The sequence below is a fragment of the Dendrobates tinctorius genome, unplaced genomic scaffold (assembly GCF_039654945.1).
Source record: "Dendrobates tinctorius isolate UK_male_01 unplaced genomic scaffold, ASM3965494v1 ptg000019l, whole genome shotgun sequence".
NCBI lineage: Eukaryota > Metazoa > Chordata > Amphibia > Anura > Dendrobatidae > Dendrobates > Dendrobates tinctorius.
The window spans coordinates 63,200,164-63,215,027 of record NW_027361687.1 but is presented as its reverse complement, the minus strand read 5'-3'; the positions used below and the strand labels follow the sequence as shown (position 1 = coordinate 63,215,027).

Genomic DNA, 14,864 nt, shown 5'->3' with positions numbered 1-14,864 from the left:
ACATGCCCTATAATTCATCCTTCACCCAAGTGATATGTGATGTGACAGTTGCCACAGTAACGCTCTGAACAGCGAACATCTTGCGCACACAAGTACGGCAACAATCTGCTACAAACTAAAAGACAGCCATGGTGGAGGAGATCTGTGAACCTCCAGAGCTCCAGCGACCTACAACAACCTGCGTGAGGGAGTCAGCAAACATCTAAGAGGGTTTATGGGAGCAACGCTTTACCATCTAACTCCATAAAGGTCCTTTGTATGAACAGCTATGCTCATGGGACCAAGAGGGTCCAGAAAAAGTGTCAGGAAGGGTCACATGACACAAGGAGCTCTGGCGGAAAGCAGTCAGGTAGGCAGGGCTTGTTCACCATTGAGCATGGTCATGCAGCAGGTCCTGGTCAGTGGCTGGTTTTACTTCTGGCCTCTCTCTTATATTATATATATATATATATATATATATATATATATATATATATACACACACACACACACACTGTATATATAAATTTTCATCATCTCACAGTTGTTGATGACCAAAGACATGGCGGGGGCAACTTGCAGCATCAAGGCCTCCTTATAATAAGCAAATAAGCACACAGATTCTACATGTCTGTCAGTATCGGAATCCATCACTTGTCAAATACAAGGTATTTGAGGGCCGTCCCGCTGTCTGGCGCTAATCTCAAGGCAGGAGCCTGTCTGACGGCGCTGAGGGCAGGCCTCAGGAGAAGGTTGCCGGTCCAGACCCTCGTCTGGACTCACACGTTGCCTCCTTTGTGTCTTCATCTTGCTATGAGCCATGGGACTAATTCTTTGACAGACAGTAGAAGGTGAGGAATTTTCTGGAGAAAAAAATTAAAAGGTCAGTGGTTCTGAGTAACATTTGGTCCCATTTTGAGAAAAAAATGGGTCTCAAGTAGGATGATGGGTACTGTTAGGGGTCTAGCATTGTCCCTCAACCCTGGATGTGACCTCAATGGTATTAGCAACACTTCCCCAAACACGGGATTTGCTCTGCGATCTCAGCTGCCCCCAAGCCATAACCCTCTCAGCTGCCCTCAAGCCATCACCCTCTCATCACGCCGAGCCATCACCCTCTCATCACACCGAGTCATCACCCTCCCATCACGCTGAGCCATCACCCTCATCACGCCGAGCAATCAACCTCATCATGCCGAGCCATCATCAGGCACGCTGGAAATCAGATGCCTCCAGGGTTCCTCAAAATTTCCTGATTGCACCAAGAGGTTGCCCCACTGATCCGCAATATTTAATTACCCTGCTAAAGCGGTATTCACTATGAAGTAGTGATGTGCGGTTTCGACATGATAAGATTAGATACACCGGCTCAGTAGACCGTATCACACAGGATAGGATTAGATACACGGCTAAGCAGACAGTATCACACGGGAGAGGATTAGATACACAGCTCAGCAGACAGTATCACACAGGATAGGATTAGATATACGGCTCAGCAGTCAGTATCACACAGTAGAGTGCTAGATACACAGCTCAGCAGTCAGTATTACACAGGATAGGATTAGATACCCGGCTCAGCAGACAGTATCACACAGGATAGGATTAGATACACAGCTCAGCAGTCAGTATCACACAGGATAGGATTAGATACACAGCTCAGCAGTCAGTATCACACAGGATAGGATTATATACACGGCTCAGCAGTCAGTATCACACAGGATAGGATTAGATACACGGCTCAGCAGTCAGTATCACACAGGATAGGATTAGATACACAGCTCAGTAGACAGTATCACACAGGATAGGATTAGATACACGGCTCAGCACACAGTATCACACAGGATAGGATTAGATACACGGCTCAGCATTCAGTATCACACAGGAAAGGATTAGATACACAGCTCAGCAGTCAGTATCACACAGGATAGGATTAGATACACGGCTCAGCAGTCAGTATCACACAGGATAGGATTAGATACACGGCTCAGCAGTCAGTATCACACAGGATAGGATTAGATACACGGCTCAGCAGTCAGTATCACACAGGATAGGATTACATACACGGCTCAGCAGTCAGTATCACACAGGATAGGATTAAATACACGGCTCAGCAGTCAGTATCACACAGGATAGGATTAGATACACGGCTCAGCAGTCAGTATCACACAGGATAGGATTAGATACACGGCTCAGCAGTCAGTATCACACAGGATAGGATTAGATACACGGCTCAGCAGTCAGTATCACACAGGATAGGATTACATACACGGCTCAGCAGTCAGTATCACACAGGATAGGATTACATACACGGCTCAGCAGTCAGTATCACACAGGATAGGATTAGATACACGGCTCAGTAGTCAGTATCACACAGGATAGGATTAGATACACGGCTCAGCAGTCAGTATCACACAGGATAGGATTAGATACACGGCTCAGCAGTCAGTATCACACAGGATAGGATTAGATACACGGCTCAGCAGACAGTATCACACATGTAAGTAAGAAGATGGCAGGAGGAAACCAGGGTTCAGATAGGTGGAGGAGGATTATACAGGGCCATCACTCTCCAGGGCAGGTTACTTTCCTCCCACACAGCCACTCATCCTCCTCTATGCCATCTAGGGCATTCTTCATAGTGACAGTGAAGGCAGTGCCCCAGACAGATCCCTGGTGACACTGCAGGGCAGGCACCCACAGGCTGATAACAGCAACCCAGTAATTCACCCTATCTGATAACACTATCCAGGCCTGAGCTAATTAATGTCTCCTGCCATACAATCTCCTGGGGAGGGGGCTGTCCTGCTGAGCCGCTTATTAGGAAGGATTACTGAATCATTAACACTTCATTATAATGGCCTCACATACTTGCTGAGTGGGCACAATATTCCTCTGTAGGACCCAGGAAACCTGGGCATAAACCCAACATTAATAATCTGCCCTTTTTTAGTTCAGATTACATCACTTTTTTTACAACTTCATAATTGAATACTAAAATTGGTGGCTTTTTTAGTATTATTTTTTATTATATGTATTATATTGTATTATTTATTATTATAGTATTATATTCTGTATTATGTGGATGGGGTTATATAGACTTATTTTGCTTTTTTATTATTTTCATTAGCGTTGATGCAACTGAATTCACAGGACTGGGCTCTAACCTGCAGCCTTGGACAGGGCCCCTGAGAGCGGCCTAGTGCCTCCCAACATCCGTAGCTCCCGTTCCCATTACCTGTCTGGGTGAGACATCATGTTTCTCATGCCCAAACGATGATGTCTCGCCAGTCCAGCTAGCCAGAAGACAAGCCTCTGAGGCCAGAAGGCGTTCTCGGGCCTACAGACTACCAACATCTTCACACCAACTCTAATTGTCTTTATTCATGTATCACGTCATTTTTTTTTTTGTAACTTTGATCATTTTATTTTATTTGCCCTGCTTTTTTGCTATATTGTTAATATTGATACTAAAATTGGTTTTCAATAACCAATCAACTAAGGATCAACCCCTTACACCTGCAAAAAGACAACACTTAAATTAAAGCGCGCTGCCAAAAATATTCAGGTCTGTCACTGCTCGATTTCTCGAGGATCCTGACCCCAATCTATTGCCCATACTGCCTTAGTCTTCTACGTATAGAGACTCATAACTGATGCTAGATACGAGAAGATCGGAAACACAGACTGTATGGGGCAATGCACACCACTGTGGGGCAATGTATCGTGGTTATCAGGGGCATACAAACCAATGTGGGGCAATGCATCGTGGGTATCAGGGGCATACAAACCAATGTGGGGCAATGCATCGTGGGTATCAGGGGCATACAAACCACTGTGGGGCAATGCATTGTGGGTATCAGGGGCATACACACCACTGTGGGGCAATGCATCATGGGTGTCAAGCGCATACTAACCACTGTGGGGCAATGCATCGTGGGTATCAGGCGCATACAAACCACTGTGGGACAATGCATCGTGGGTATCAGGGGCATACAAACCACTGTGGGGCAATGCATCGTGGGTATCAGGCGCATACAAACCACTGTGGGGCAATGCATCGTGGGTATCAGGCGCATACAAACCACTGTGGGACAATGCATCGTGGGTATCAGGGGCATACAAACCACTGTAGGACAATGCATCGTGGGTATCAGGGGCATACAAACCACTGTGGAGCAATGCATCGTGGGTATCAGGCGCATACAAACCACTGTGGGGCAATGCATCGTGGGTATCAGGCGCATACAAACCACTGTGGGACAATGCATCGTGGGTATCAGGGGCATACAAACCACTGTGAGACAATGCATCGTGGGTATCAGGGGCATACAAACCACTGTGAGACAATGCATCGTGGGTATCAGGCGCATACAAACCACTGTGGGACAATGCATCGTGGGTATCAGGGGCATACAAACCACTGTGAGACAATGCATCGTGGGTATCAGGCGCATACAAACCACTGTGGGACAATGCATCGTGGGTATCAGGCGCATACAAACCACTGTGGGGCAATGCATCGTGGGTATCAGGCGCATACAAACCACTGTGGGGCAATGCATCGTGGGTATCAGGCGCATACAAACCACTGTGGGACAATGCATCGTGGGTATCAGGGATATACAAACCACTGAGGGACAATGCATCGTGGGTATCAGGCGCATACAAACCACTGTGGGACAATGCATCGTGGGTATCAGGGGCATACAAACCACTGTGGGGCAATGCATCGTGGGTATCAGGCGCATACAAACCACTGTGGGGCAATGCATCGTGGGTATCAGGCGCATACAAACCACTGTGGGACAATGCATCGTGGGTATCAGGGGCATACAAACCACTGTGGGACAATGCATCGTGGGTATCAGGGGCATACAAACCACTGTGGAGCAATGCATCGTGGGTATCAGGCGCATACAAACCACTGTGGGGCAATGCATCGTGGGTATCAGGCGCATACAAACCACTGTGGGACAATGCATCGTGGGTATCAGGGGCATACAAACCACTGTGAGACAATGCATCGTGGGTATCAGGCGCATACAAACCACTGTGGGACAATGCATCGTGGGTATCAGGGGCATACAAACCACTGTGGGGCAATGCATCGTGGGTATCAGGGGCATACAAACCACTGTGGGACAATGCATTGTGGGTATCAGGGGCATACAAACCACTGTGGGGCAATGCATCGTGGGTATCAGGCGCATACAAACCACTGTGGGGCAATGCATCGTGGGTATCAGGCGCATACAAACCACTGTGGGACAATGCATCGTGGGTATCAGGCGCATACAAACCACTGTGGGACAATGCATCGTGGGTATCAGGGGCATACAAACCACTGTGGGACAATGCATCGTGGGTATCAGGCGCATACAAACCACTGTGGGACAATGCATCGTGGGTATCAGGGGCATACAAACCACTGTGGGACAATGCATCGTGGGTATCAGGCGCATACAAACCACTGTGGGGCAATGCATCGTGGGTATCAGGCGCATACAAACCACTGTGGGACAATGCATCGTGGGTATCAGGGATATACAAACCACTGAGGGACAATGCATCGTGGGTATCAGGCGCATACAAACCACTGTGGGGCAATGCATCGTGGGTATCAGGCGCATACAAACCACTGTGGGGCAATGCATCGTGGGTATCAGGCGCATACAAACCACTGTGGAACAATGCATTGTGGGTATCACGGGCATACAAACCACTGTGGGACAATGCATCGTGGGTATCAGGGGCATACAAACCACTGTGGGACAATGCATCGTGGGTATCAGGGGCATACAAACCACTGTGGGGCAATGCATCGTGGGTATCAGGCGCATACAAACCACTGTGGGACAATGCATCGTGGGTATCAGGGGCATACAAACCACTGTGGGGCAATGCATCGTGGGTATCAGGCGCATACAAACCACTGTGGGACAATGCATCGTGGGTATCAGGGGCATACAAACCACTGTGGGACAATGCATCGTGGGTATCAGGGGCATACAAACCACTGTGGGACAATGCATCGTGGGTATCAGGGGCATACAAACCACTGTGGGACAATGCATCGTGGGTATCAGGCGCCTACAAACCACTGTGGGGCAATGCATCGTGGGTATTAGGCGCATACAAACCACTGTGGGGCAATGCATCGTGGGTATCAGGGGCATACAAACCACTGTGGGACAATGCATTGTGGGTATCAGGGGCATACAAACCACTGTGGGACAATGCATTGTGGGTATCAGGGGCATACAAACCACTGTGGGACAATGCATCGTGGGTATCAGGGGCATACAAACCACTGTGGGACAATGCATCGTGGGTATCAGGCGCCTACAAACCACTGTGGGGCAATGCATCGTGGGTATTAGGCGCATACAAACCACTGTGGGGCAATGCATCGTGGGTATCAGGGGCATACAAACCACTGTGGGACAATGCATTGTGGGTATCAGGGGCATACAAACCACTGTGGGACAATGCATTGTGGGTATCAGGGGCATACAAACCACTGTGGGACAATGCATCGTGGGTATCAGGGGCATACAAACCACTGGGATGTGTTGCTCTCAGGGACAATATCATGCCAAAGAAAATAAGAAAAATATGACATGAATACTGGAGGCAGGTGACAAGTGAACACACGTGTGTGTGCCAGGGGACCCATGACCTTTATGAAAAAGTTTTAGAAAACCCCTTTAATTAACTAATTTACTGAACTTTTTTTAGCATTTTTTCTCTGCTTGGATTACACAAATTGTTATAGCAAAAAAATAGTGGATTTTTGTGGGCGAAGAACTGCCGCACTATGCATTGGTCAGCCACGTCTTCAGGCGGCGCTATAGGGGTGTATTCTGGTGGACTGATCCAACATGGTTGACTTTTTTGTCATCTTATATTAATAAGCAGCATCTGCCATGAATGAAAGAAGGCTCCAAGATGCAGAGCTGAGGAGTGGCAGGAAGTCATATTTCCTGGTGGAGCAGTTAGATTCTCCCACGCTTCCTGGCATCTGTGCGCTCGACAAGGACCTCAGCAGTCTCATGACCCCCAACTTTCCAAAGTCTCTGCTGGAGCTATGAATGCATCATTGGGACTGAAGACGACCGTGTGCTCGCGCTGATGTGACCGAGGTACACAGTGGTACCAGCGTGAGAGTAGGAAATAGTGTCTCGCATTTGGTCCCAAACTAATACATAGTTGCAGGTCACAAAGCGCAGCCTTGTCGCTGCACCCGAAAAGCGGCACTCTCTAAGAGACCTAGCCTTCTCCTAGCCCAGCTGAGCCCTGTGTCAGGAATGAGCCGGGCAGGCGGACAGCTGCTCGGTGCCTCATTCTGCTGTCAGTGCTGTGATCATGGAGCTGGAAGATGCAGTTGCCAATCATCCCCCGGTGGAAGCTGGAGGGCGACATATTGTTTTTCAAGGAGCAGGGGAATCATGGGACAAAGGTGTAGCTTGTTAGTGGTGTTCCTGCCAATGCAAGGCCTTGATGAACGCCACTGCCCTGTATTACACCTGCAATGCTGGTCAGAAGGGTAAGGACCACCTGAGGGTTATGGCATCTGCAGGCTATCCTATTACAGCTAAGCTACAGGACACAAAGGCCCTCACTATAAAGCCACCTAAAGAACCAATCCAATGCCAGCATTGAAAAGTGTTTTGTGATTGGCTGGCTCCGGCTTCCAGCTTCTCAGTCCCGCTATTTTCCAAGTCGGAGAGCGCACTGCAGAAAGGAGTCATGCAGACTGCCGCTTGTCAGAAGACTAGTCGGCTATAACAGGGGGGCAGGCATTGTGTCTCACAGCCACAGGCACAATGAGAGCGAGTTCACCGCTAATAGCTAAGCAGCGGTGACAAGGACAACTGCCGGGGGCTTTTATCTTTCCAAAACAATTGTATACATTGTACACCATGTGGGCGGCTGCGCCGTACCACTGTTCTCTCACTGAGGCTTTCTTTTCCATTTCTAAAAAAATTCAGATGCGCCTTCACACCCCCCACAGTCATCCATCGACCCCATGTCTGTAATCAGCTCCTCCACTTCTTACATTGGTTTCCCTTGTAGACTCCTGTTACGGCCCAGGTGACTGCGACCAAGAAGGAAGCCACCAGTGACCGGCGAAGGGCTGTGTGGTTACCATAACAGGGGCACGGGCTGTCATCAGAACTGTTGTATAAAAGGAGTGCTCAGGGGCCGGAGCCCACCGATCAGCAGGCTCTCATCTATCAGACTAGTATAGCTGCGTTCTCCTGTACTCCCAATAACAATAAAGTAGTGCGCATGCACAGTCACGACCATTGTGATGTCACCCATCACAACACTAAGTGTCCAGCTTCTAGCAGGTCCTAGTGGTCGGGCCCCCATTAATAAACATAGGACTGAGTAAAAGCTGAAAACAGGGAGCTGTGATGTCCCGTTGGGAAAAGTAGTGACCGTGCATGCGTACTACATTTAACATGCATTTAAACTGTGACTGCGCATGTGCATGACTGCTGACTATTGTCTATGGGACCTCAGAAGACAGACGCTGAACTTGGCTACTTCCTGTAGTTCCATAGACAATGAATGGAGTTGTGGCGCTAGTAAGTGGCCCACGCTTCATTACAACAGGACATTTTCCTATCCTGGGATCTGTGGGGGCCCAGACGACTCCTGTGGATGGGCGGTAACAGGATTCTCTCCACCTAGTGGCCAAAGCTATATCACCACCAATCTAGAGATATAATACCGATAGCTATAAGTCAAACAGGAATTTTTCACAACTCCCCCACATAAATGCAAACTCCGCTCAACCGAGCGTGCACGTGATCTCAATAGGGAGAGGAAGAAGTTGCAGCCAGACACCAGTAAAGGCCTCATTTCCATTCAGATACGTTGCTCAGGATTTACTGTGGATTTTGCAGTGCATTTGCTGGAAAAATTGGCAGCATAAAACAGAAATTTTTATCATGGCTTCCCAGTGGTTGGCTGAACTCGCACAATTCTGTTTGCTGGATTGTAACATTGTTGCTCAATATACCTGAAAGTCATCCAGCGTATTATGTGACATCAAACAAATACCGGCCAGAGACCATATGGCGGCATAATTACGTCTTGTAAACAGAATTTGGACGTTTATACATCTAAGTATCACAACGCAGGACATCTTGAACCCATTGTAGTCCAGGGGCAAACAATCTACACTGATATGGATTGCCTTTTTAACCCTGACTTTCTAATCCAACCCCATGGGCTCATCACATGACAGAGGCAGTCGTTACACAGCATGTTACCTACAATGATTAACCCCTTAATGACCGGAGCTTTTTTTTTTTTTCGTTTTCCGTTTTCGATTTTCGCTCCCCTTCTTTCCAGAGCCATAACTTTTTTATTTTTCCATCAATATGGTCATGCGAGGGCTTATTTCTTGCGGGACGAGTTGTACTTTTGAAAGACATCATTGGTTTTAGCATGTCCTGTACTCGAAAACGGAATAAAATATTCAAGTGCGGTGAAATTGCAAAAAAGTGCAATCCCACACTTGTTTTTGTTTGGCTTTTTTGCTAGGTTCACTAAATGCTAAAACTGACCTGCCATTACGATTCTCCATGTCATTACGAGTTCATAGACACCAAACATGTCTAGGTTCTTTTTTATCTAAGTGGTAAAAAAAAAATTCCAAACTTAGGCTAGTTTCACACTAGCGTTTCCAGGCGCAGATCAGGGCTGCTGCTAAGCTCCGCCCCCGTCCACACCTCCTCCGGTCAACTCCTCCTCTGGGCGCATGATGCTGCATGCGACCAGCGTACCCTATATTTAATGCTGGGTACGCTGGCCGTGCGCTGGTATGTCTTTGTCGGCGCATGCGCCATTTTTGCGCTGCGCCGAGCGCACAAAAATGCAACAGTGCATTTGGCGCACATCGGAGCAGCGCAAAAATGGCGCATGCGCTGGCAAAAACATACCAGCGCACAGCCAGCGCACCCAACGATAAATATAGGGTACGCTGTTCGCATGCAGCGTCATGCGCCCAGAGGAGCTGACTGGAGGAGGCATGGCCGGGGGCAGAGCTTATAGGCGGCCCTGCGCTGAGCCTGGTAACGGTAGCGTGAAACTAGCCTTCGCTTAAAAAAAAAAAATTGCGCCACTTTCCGAGACCCATAGGGTTTCCATTTTTCGTGATCTCAGGTTGGGTGAGGGCTTATTTTTTGGGTGCCAACCTGACGTTTTTAAGGGTACCATTTATGTGCAGATACGATCTCTTTATCACCCATTATTGCATTTTAATGCAATGTCACGGTGACCAAAAAAACGTAATTCTGACGTTTTGATTTATTTTCTCGCTACGCCGTTTAGCGATCGGGTTAATCCTTTTTTTTAATGATAAATCGGGTGATTCTGAAAGCGGCGATACCAAATATGTGTATGTGTGATTTTTTTAATTGTTTTATTTTGAATGGGTTGAAAGGGGGGTGATTTAAACTTTTATGTATTTTATTTTTTTCATTTTTTCAAAAAAAAAATTTTTATTTATTTTTTAATTTTGTCATGCATCGGAGGCTAGAAGCTGCCACAACTTGATCGACTCTGCTCATAGCAATCCAGCATCAACAACCATGGAGGTCTCTAGGACACCTCTGGATGTTATGCCATTGTTTCGCTGACTCCCAATCACGCGACGGTGGTCGGCGATGCGCGTATTTCCAACCTGGCGGATGGAAGCACTGGTTAAATGCCGTTGTCGGCGTTTGACAGCAGAATTTAACGAATTAATAGGCATGAGTGGATCGCCATTCCACCTGCGCCTATTGCGGGCACATGTCAGCTGTTCAAAACAGCTGACATGTCCCAGCTTTGAGGTGGGCTCACCGCCGGAGCCCTCATCAAAGCGGGGGATCTGACCTTGGACATACTATAGCATAGGATCAGTATTATAGTAGTTATATTCTTCTACATAGGGGACAGTATTAGTAGTTATATTATTGTACATAGGGTGCAGTATTATAGTAGTTATATTCTTGTACAAAGGGGCAGTACTATAGTAGTTATATTCTTGTACATAGGGTGCAGTATTATAGTTATATTCTTGTACATAGGATCAGTATTATAGTAGTTATATTCTTGTACACAGGGGAGAGTATTATAGTATTTATATTCTTGTACATGGGGCAGTATTATAGTAGTTATATTCTTGTACACAGAGGCAGCATTATAGTAGTTATATTCTTGTACATAGGGTGCAGTATTATAGTTATATTCTTCTACATAGGGGCAGTATTATAGTAGTTATATTCTTGTACATAGGGGCAGTGTTATAGTAGTTATATTCTTGTACATAGGATCAGTATTATAGAAGTTATATTTTCTACATAGGGGACAGTATTATAGTATCTATATTCTTGTATATAGGGTGCAGTATTATAGTAGTTATCTGCTTGGACATAGGATCAGTATTATAGTAGTTACATTCTTCTACATAGGGGAAAGTATTATAGTAGTTATATTCTTGTACATAGGGGCAGTATTATAGTAGTTATATTCTTCTACATAGGGGAAAGTATTATAGTAGTTATATTCTTGCACATAGGGTGCAGTACTGTAGTAGTTATATTCTTGTACATAGAAGCAGTATTATAGTAGTTATATTCTTGTACATGGGGGCAGTATTATAGCAGTTATAATCTTGTACATAGAAGCAGTATTATAGTAGTTTTATTCTTGTACATAGGGGGCAGTATTATAGTAGTTATATTCTTGTACATAGGGGACAGTATTATAGTAGTTATATTCTTGTACATAGGAGCAGTATTATAGTAGTTATATTCTTGTACATAGGAGCAGTATTATAGTAGTTATATTCTTGTACATAGGGGCAGTATTATAGTAGTTATATTCTTGTACATAGGAGTCAGTATTATAGTAGTTATATTGTTATATATAAGGCCAGAATCTTTTTCAGTACTCAAACATATCAGCATACTGGTCAAATCTGAGGAAAATTGACGTATGAGCAGGTTAGAAATGACTTAGTCCATTACAACATACACAAGACGGCAGCCATTTTTCAGATTGTCTATTAAGGGGCGTAAGTGGCTGCCAATTAATTTCACTTCTGATTTCTGCAGATAAAAAAGTAATATGCATGACAAATGACCACAAAAGAACAGAACAATAAAACTATGACAATTACTATTTAAGACCGAACTATACAGAATAGATTGTGATCTCCTGTGAGTGATAAACCTATAGGGTACAATATGTTAGGATATATGCCACCAGGAGTACAACCAACACCAAAAATCCTGCTGCTACCAACCTGTCTGTTCCGTTCATCGGTGATCCTCTGGATCTGAATCTTTTTCCTGCCCATGATTCCTGTAAATCCTCACTGTCCAAGCAAAGACCTTGCGGAGAATGGGTTCCCGTCTTTGATCCCCCCCTCTCTTTACAATTGCAAACAGTCCCCCGCACTCGTCTCCCTTCAGTTCATGTTACTTGTCCACTGGCTCCAGATGTTCGCAGGGGTTTTCGCCGCCTTCAGTTCTACAGATGAGGGGAGAGAGAGAAGAGAGAGAAAGAGCATGTGAAAGGCATGTTTCCCATCAGACAAGAGTTCAGCCTTGTTAAATCACATCCCCTTGGGGATAATATCCTGAAATCCACCGACATTGTTCAGCAGCAGAAACTCTCCCCAAAGCCATCTAACAGTTCAGAATCAATCATGTATTATCCGTCTTATTATCTCCCCCTACAATATGCTGATGGGGCAGAAAGTGCAGGAAGGCGCAGCCCGAGCTAGAGCCGATTCTGCTGGGTCCACAATACAACAGGCCCCCAGTTCCCTTAACAATCCATCCTTCCATCTCCGCTAAGAGGCATCATTACAATCTACGAAGCATTGAAATCTATGGAATATTTTGGAATAATTGCAATATTTAAAAAAAAAAAAAATTACTTAAATTATTATTTTTTTAAATTTACCAAAATTGACAATTATTACATCACAGGCTAATTAATGCCACTTATTATAAATATATAAAAAAACAATCTGCCTAAAAATGAATAAAATATCTCCCCCTAGTGGCCAGATAAGTGCAAAAAAGGTTGTATCTTTTCGATCATACCTGCTGAAATATTTCTATATAAAGAAAAATTATTGAAAATAAAAAAATAAATAAAAAAATTCTGTTCAACCTGACATGGTCCACAGCTGAGCCTCTCCATTGCACTGGTACATGCAAAACAGGAAGCCAACTTTGTCATCCTGTGCAAAACGCATGAGTCACCGCGTTAGGACGGCACTGCACAGGACCCTGAGTGCGAGATGTGTGTGCGCAGCGACGGCAGCCAAGGAACGACAAAGGCCTCGCCGTCTCCGTGAATTGTTGTTTTGCTGTGCACGCCATTGTTTTTGAGAGGAGGAATTTTACACTTGTTGTCCCAAAAATAGCCGAGGCTCGGTATAAAAATAGCTTTTCCACTGTACAATTCTCAGGCCAGGAAAAGCCGGAGAGAGCAAGGGAGAGAAAAAAAAAAGTTGGAACAGGTCAGATTCCCGAAATGTGTTTTGGAAAAGCAGCTGGGAGCAGAGAGCAATGTAACGTGGAGAGAAAACTACCGCTGATGTGCGGAAACACAGAATAACCGCTTTTGGGGGACGACACTCATCAGAAGCAGATTATTTGGCATGTGGCAGCATTATAGTAGTTATATTCTTATACATGGGGCAGTATTATAGTAGTTATATTCTTGTACATAGGGGGCAGTATTATAGTAGTTATATTCTTGTACATAGAAGGGCAGTATTATAGTAGTTATATTTTTGGACATAGAAGCCGTATTACAGTAGTTATATTCTTGTACATAGGAGCAGTATTATAGTAGTTATATTCTTGTACATAGGAGCCGTATTATAGTAGTTATATTCTTGTACATAGGGGCAGTATTATAGTAGTCATATTCTTGTAAATAGGGAGAAGAATTATAGTAGTTATATTTTTGTACATAGGGGGAGTATTATAGTAGTTATATTCTTGTACATAGAAGGGCAGTATTATAGTAGTTATATTCTTGGACATAGAAGCCGTATTACAGTAGTTATATTCTTGTACATAGGAGCCGTATTATATTAGTTATATTCCTGTACATAGGAGGCAGTATTGTAGTAGTTATATTCTTGTACATAGGAGCAGTATTATAGTAGTTATATTCTTGTACATAGGGAGCAGTATTATAGTAGTTATATTCTTGTACATAGGAGCCATATTATAGTAGTTATATTCTTGTACATAGGGGTAGTATTATTGTAGTTATATTCTTGTACATAGGAAGCAGTATTATAGTAGTTATATTCTTGTACATAGGAGCAGTATTATAGTAGTTATATTCTTGTACATAATAACAGTATTATAATAATTATATTCTTGTACATAGGGGCAGTAATATAGTAGTTATATTCTTGTACATAGGGAGCAGTATTATAGTAGTTATATTCTTGTACATAGGAGGCAGTATTATAGTAGTTATATTTTTGTACATAGGGGCAGTATTATAGTAGTTATATTCTTGTACATAATAACAGTATTATAGTAGTTATATTCTTGTACATAGGAGCCGTATTATAGTAGTTATATTCTTGTACATAGGAGCCATATTATAGTAGTTATATTCTTGTACATAGGAGGCAGTATTATAGTAGTTATATTCTTGTACATAATAACAGTATTATAGTAATTATATTCTTGTACATAGGGGCAGTAATATAGTAGTTATATTCTTGTACATAGGGAGCAGTATTATAGTAGTTATATTCTTGTACATAGGAGGCAGTATTATAGTAGTTATATTTTTGTACATAGGGGCAGTATTATAGTAGTTATATTCTTGTACATAGG

At 44.4% G+C, this 14,864-nt stretch overlaps 1 protein-coding gene across 9 annotated transcripts in view; it reads right to left on the bottom strand.

The window, feature by feature from the left end:
• MEF2D (myocyte enhancer factor 2D) overlaps nucleotides 1-14,864 on the bottom strand; it is a 176,922-nt gene that overhangs the window by 35,851 nt on the left and 126,207 nt on the right. For all 9 annotated transcript variants that reach the window (XM_073567139.1, XM_073567138.1, XM_073567137.1 and 6 more), the window contains one exon: nucleotides 12,287-12,513. In XM_073567139.1, coding sequence (XP_073423240.1) covers nucleotides 12,287-12,340 — 54 coding nt within the window. In that variant the 5' untranslated portion in view covers nucleotides 12,341-12,513. The remainder of the gene's footprint in view (nucleotides 1-12,286; nucleotides 12,514-14,864) is intronic.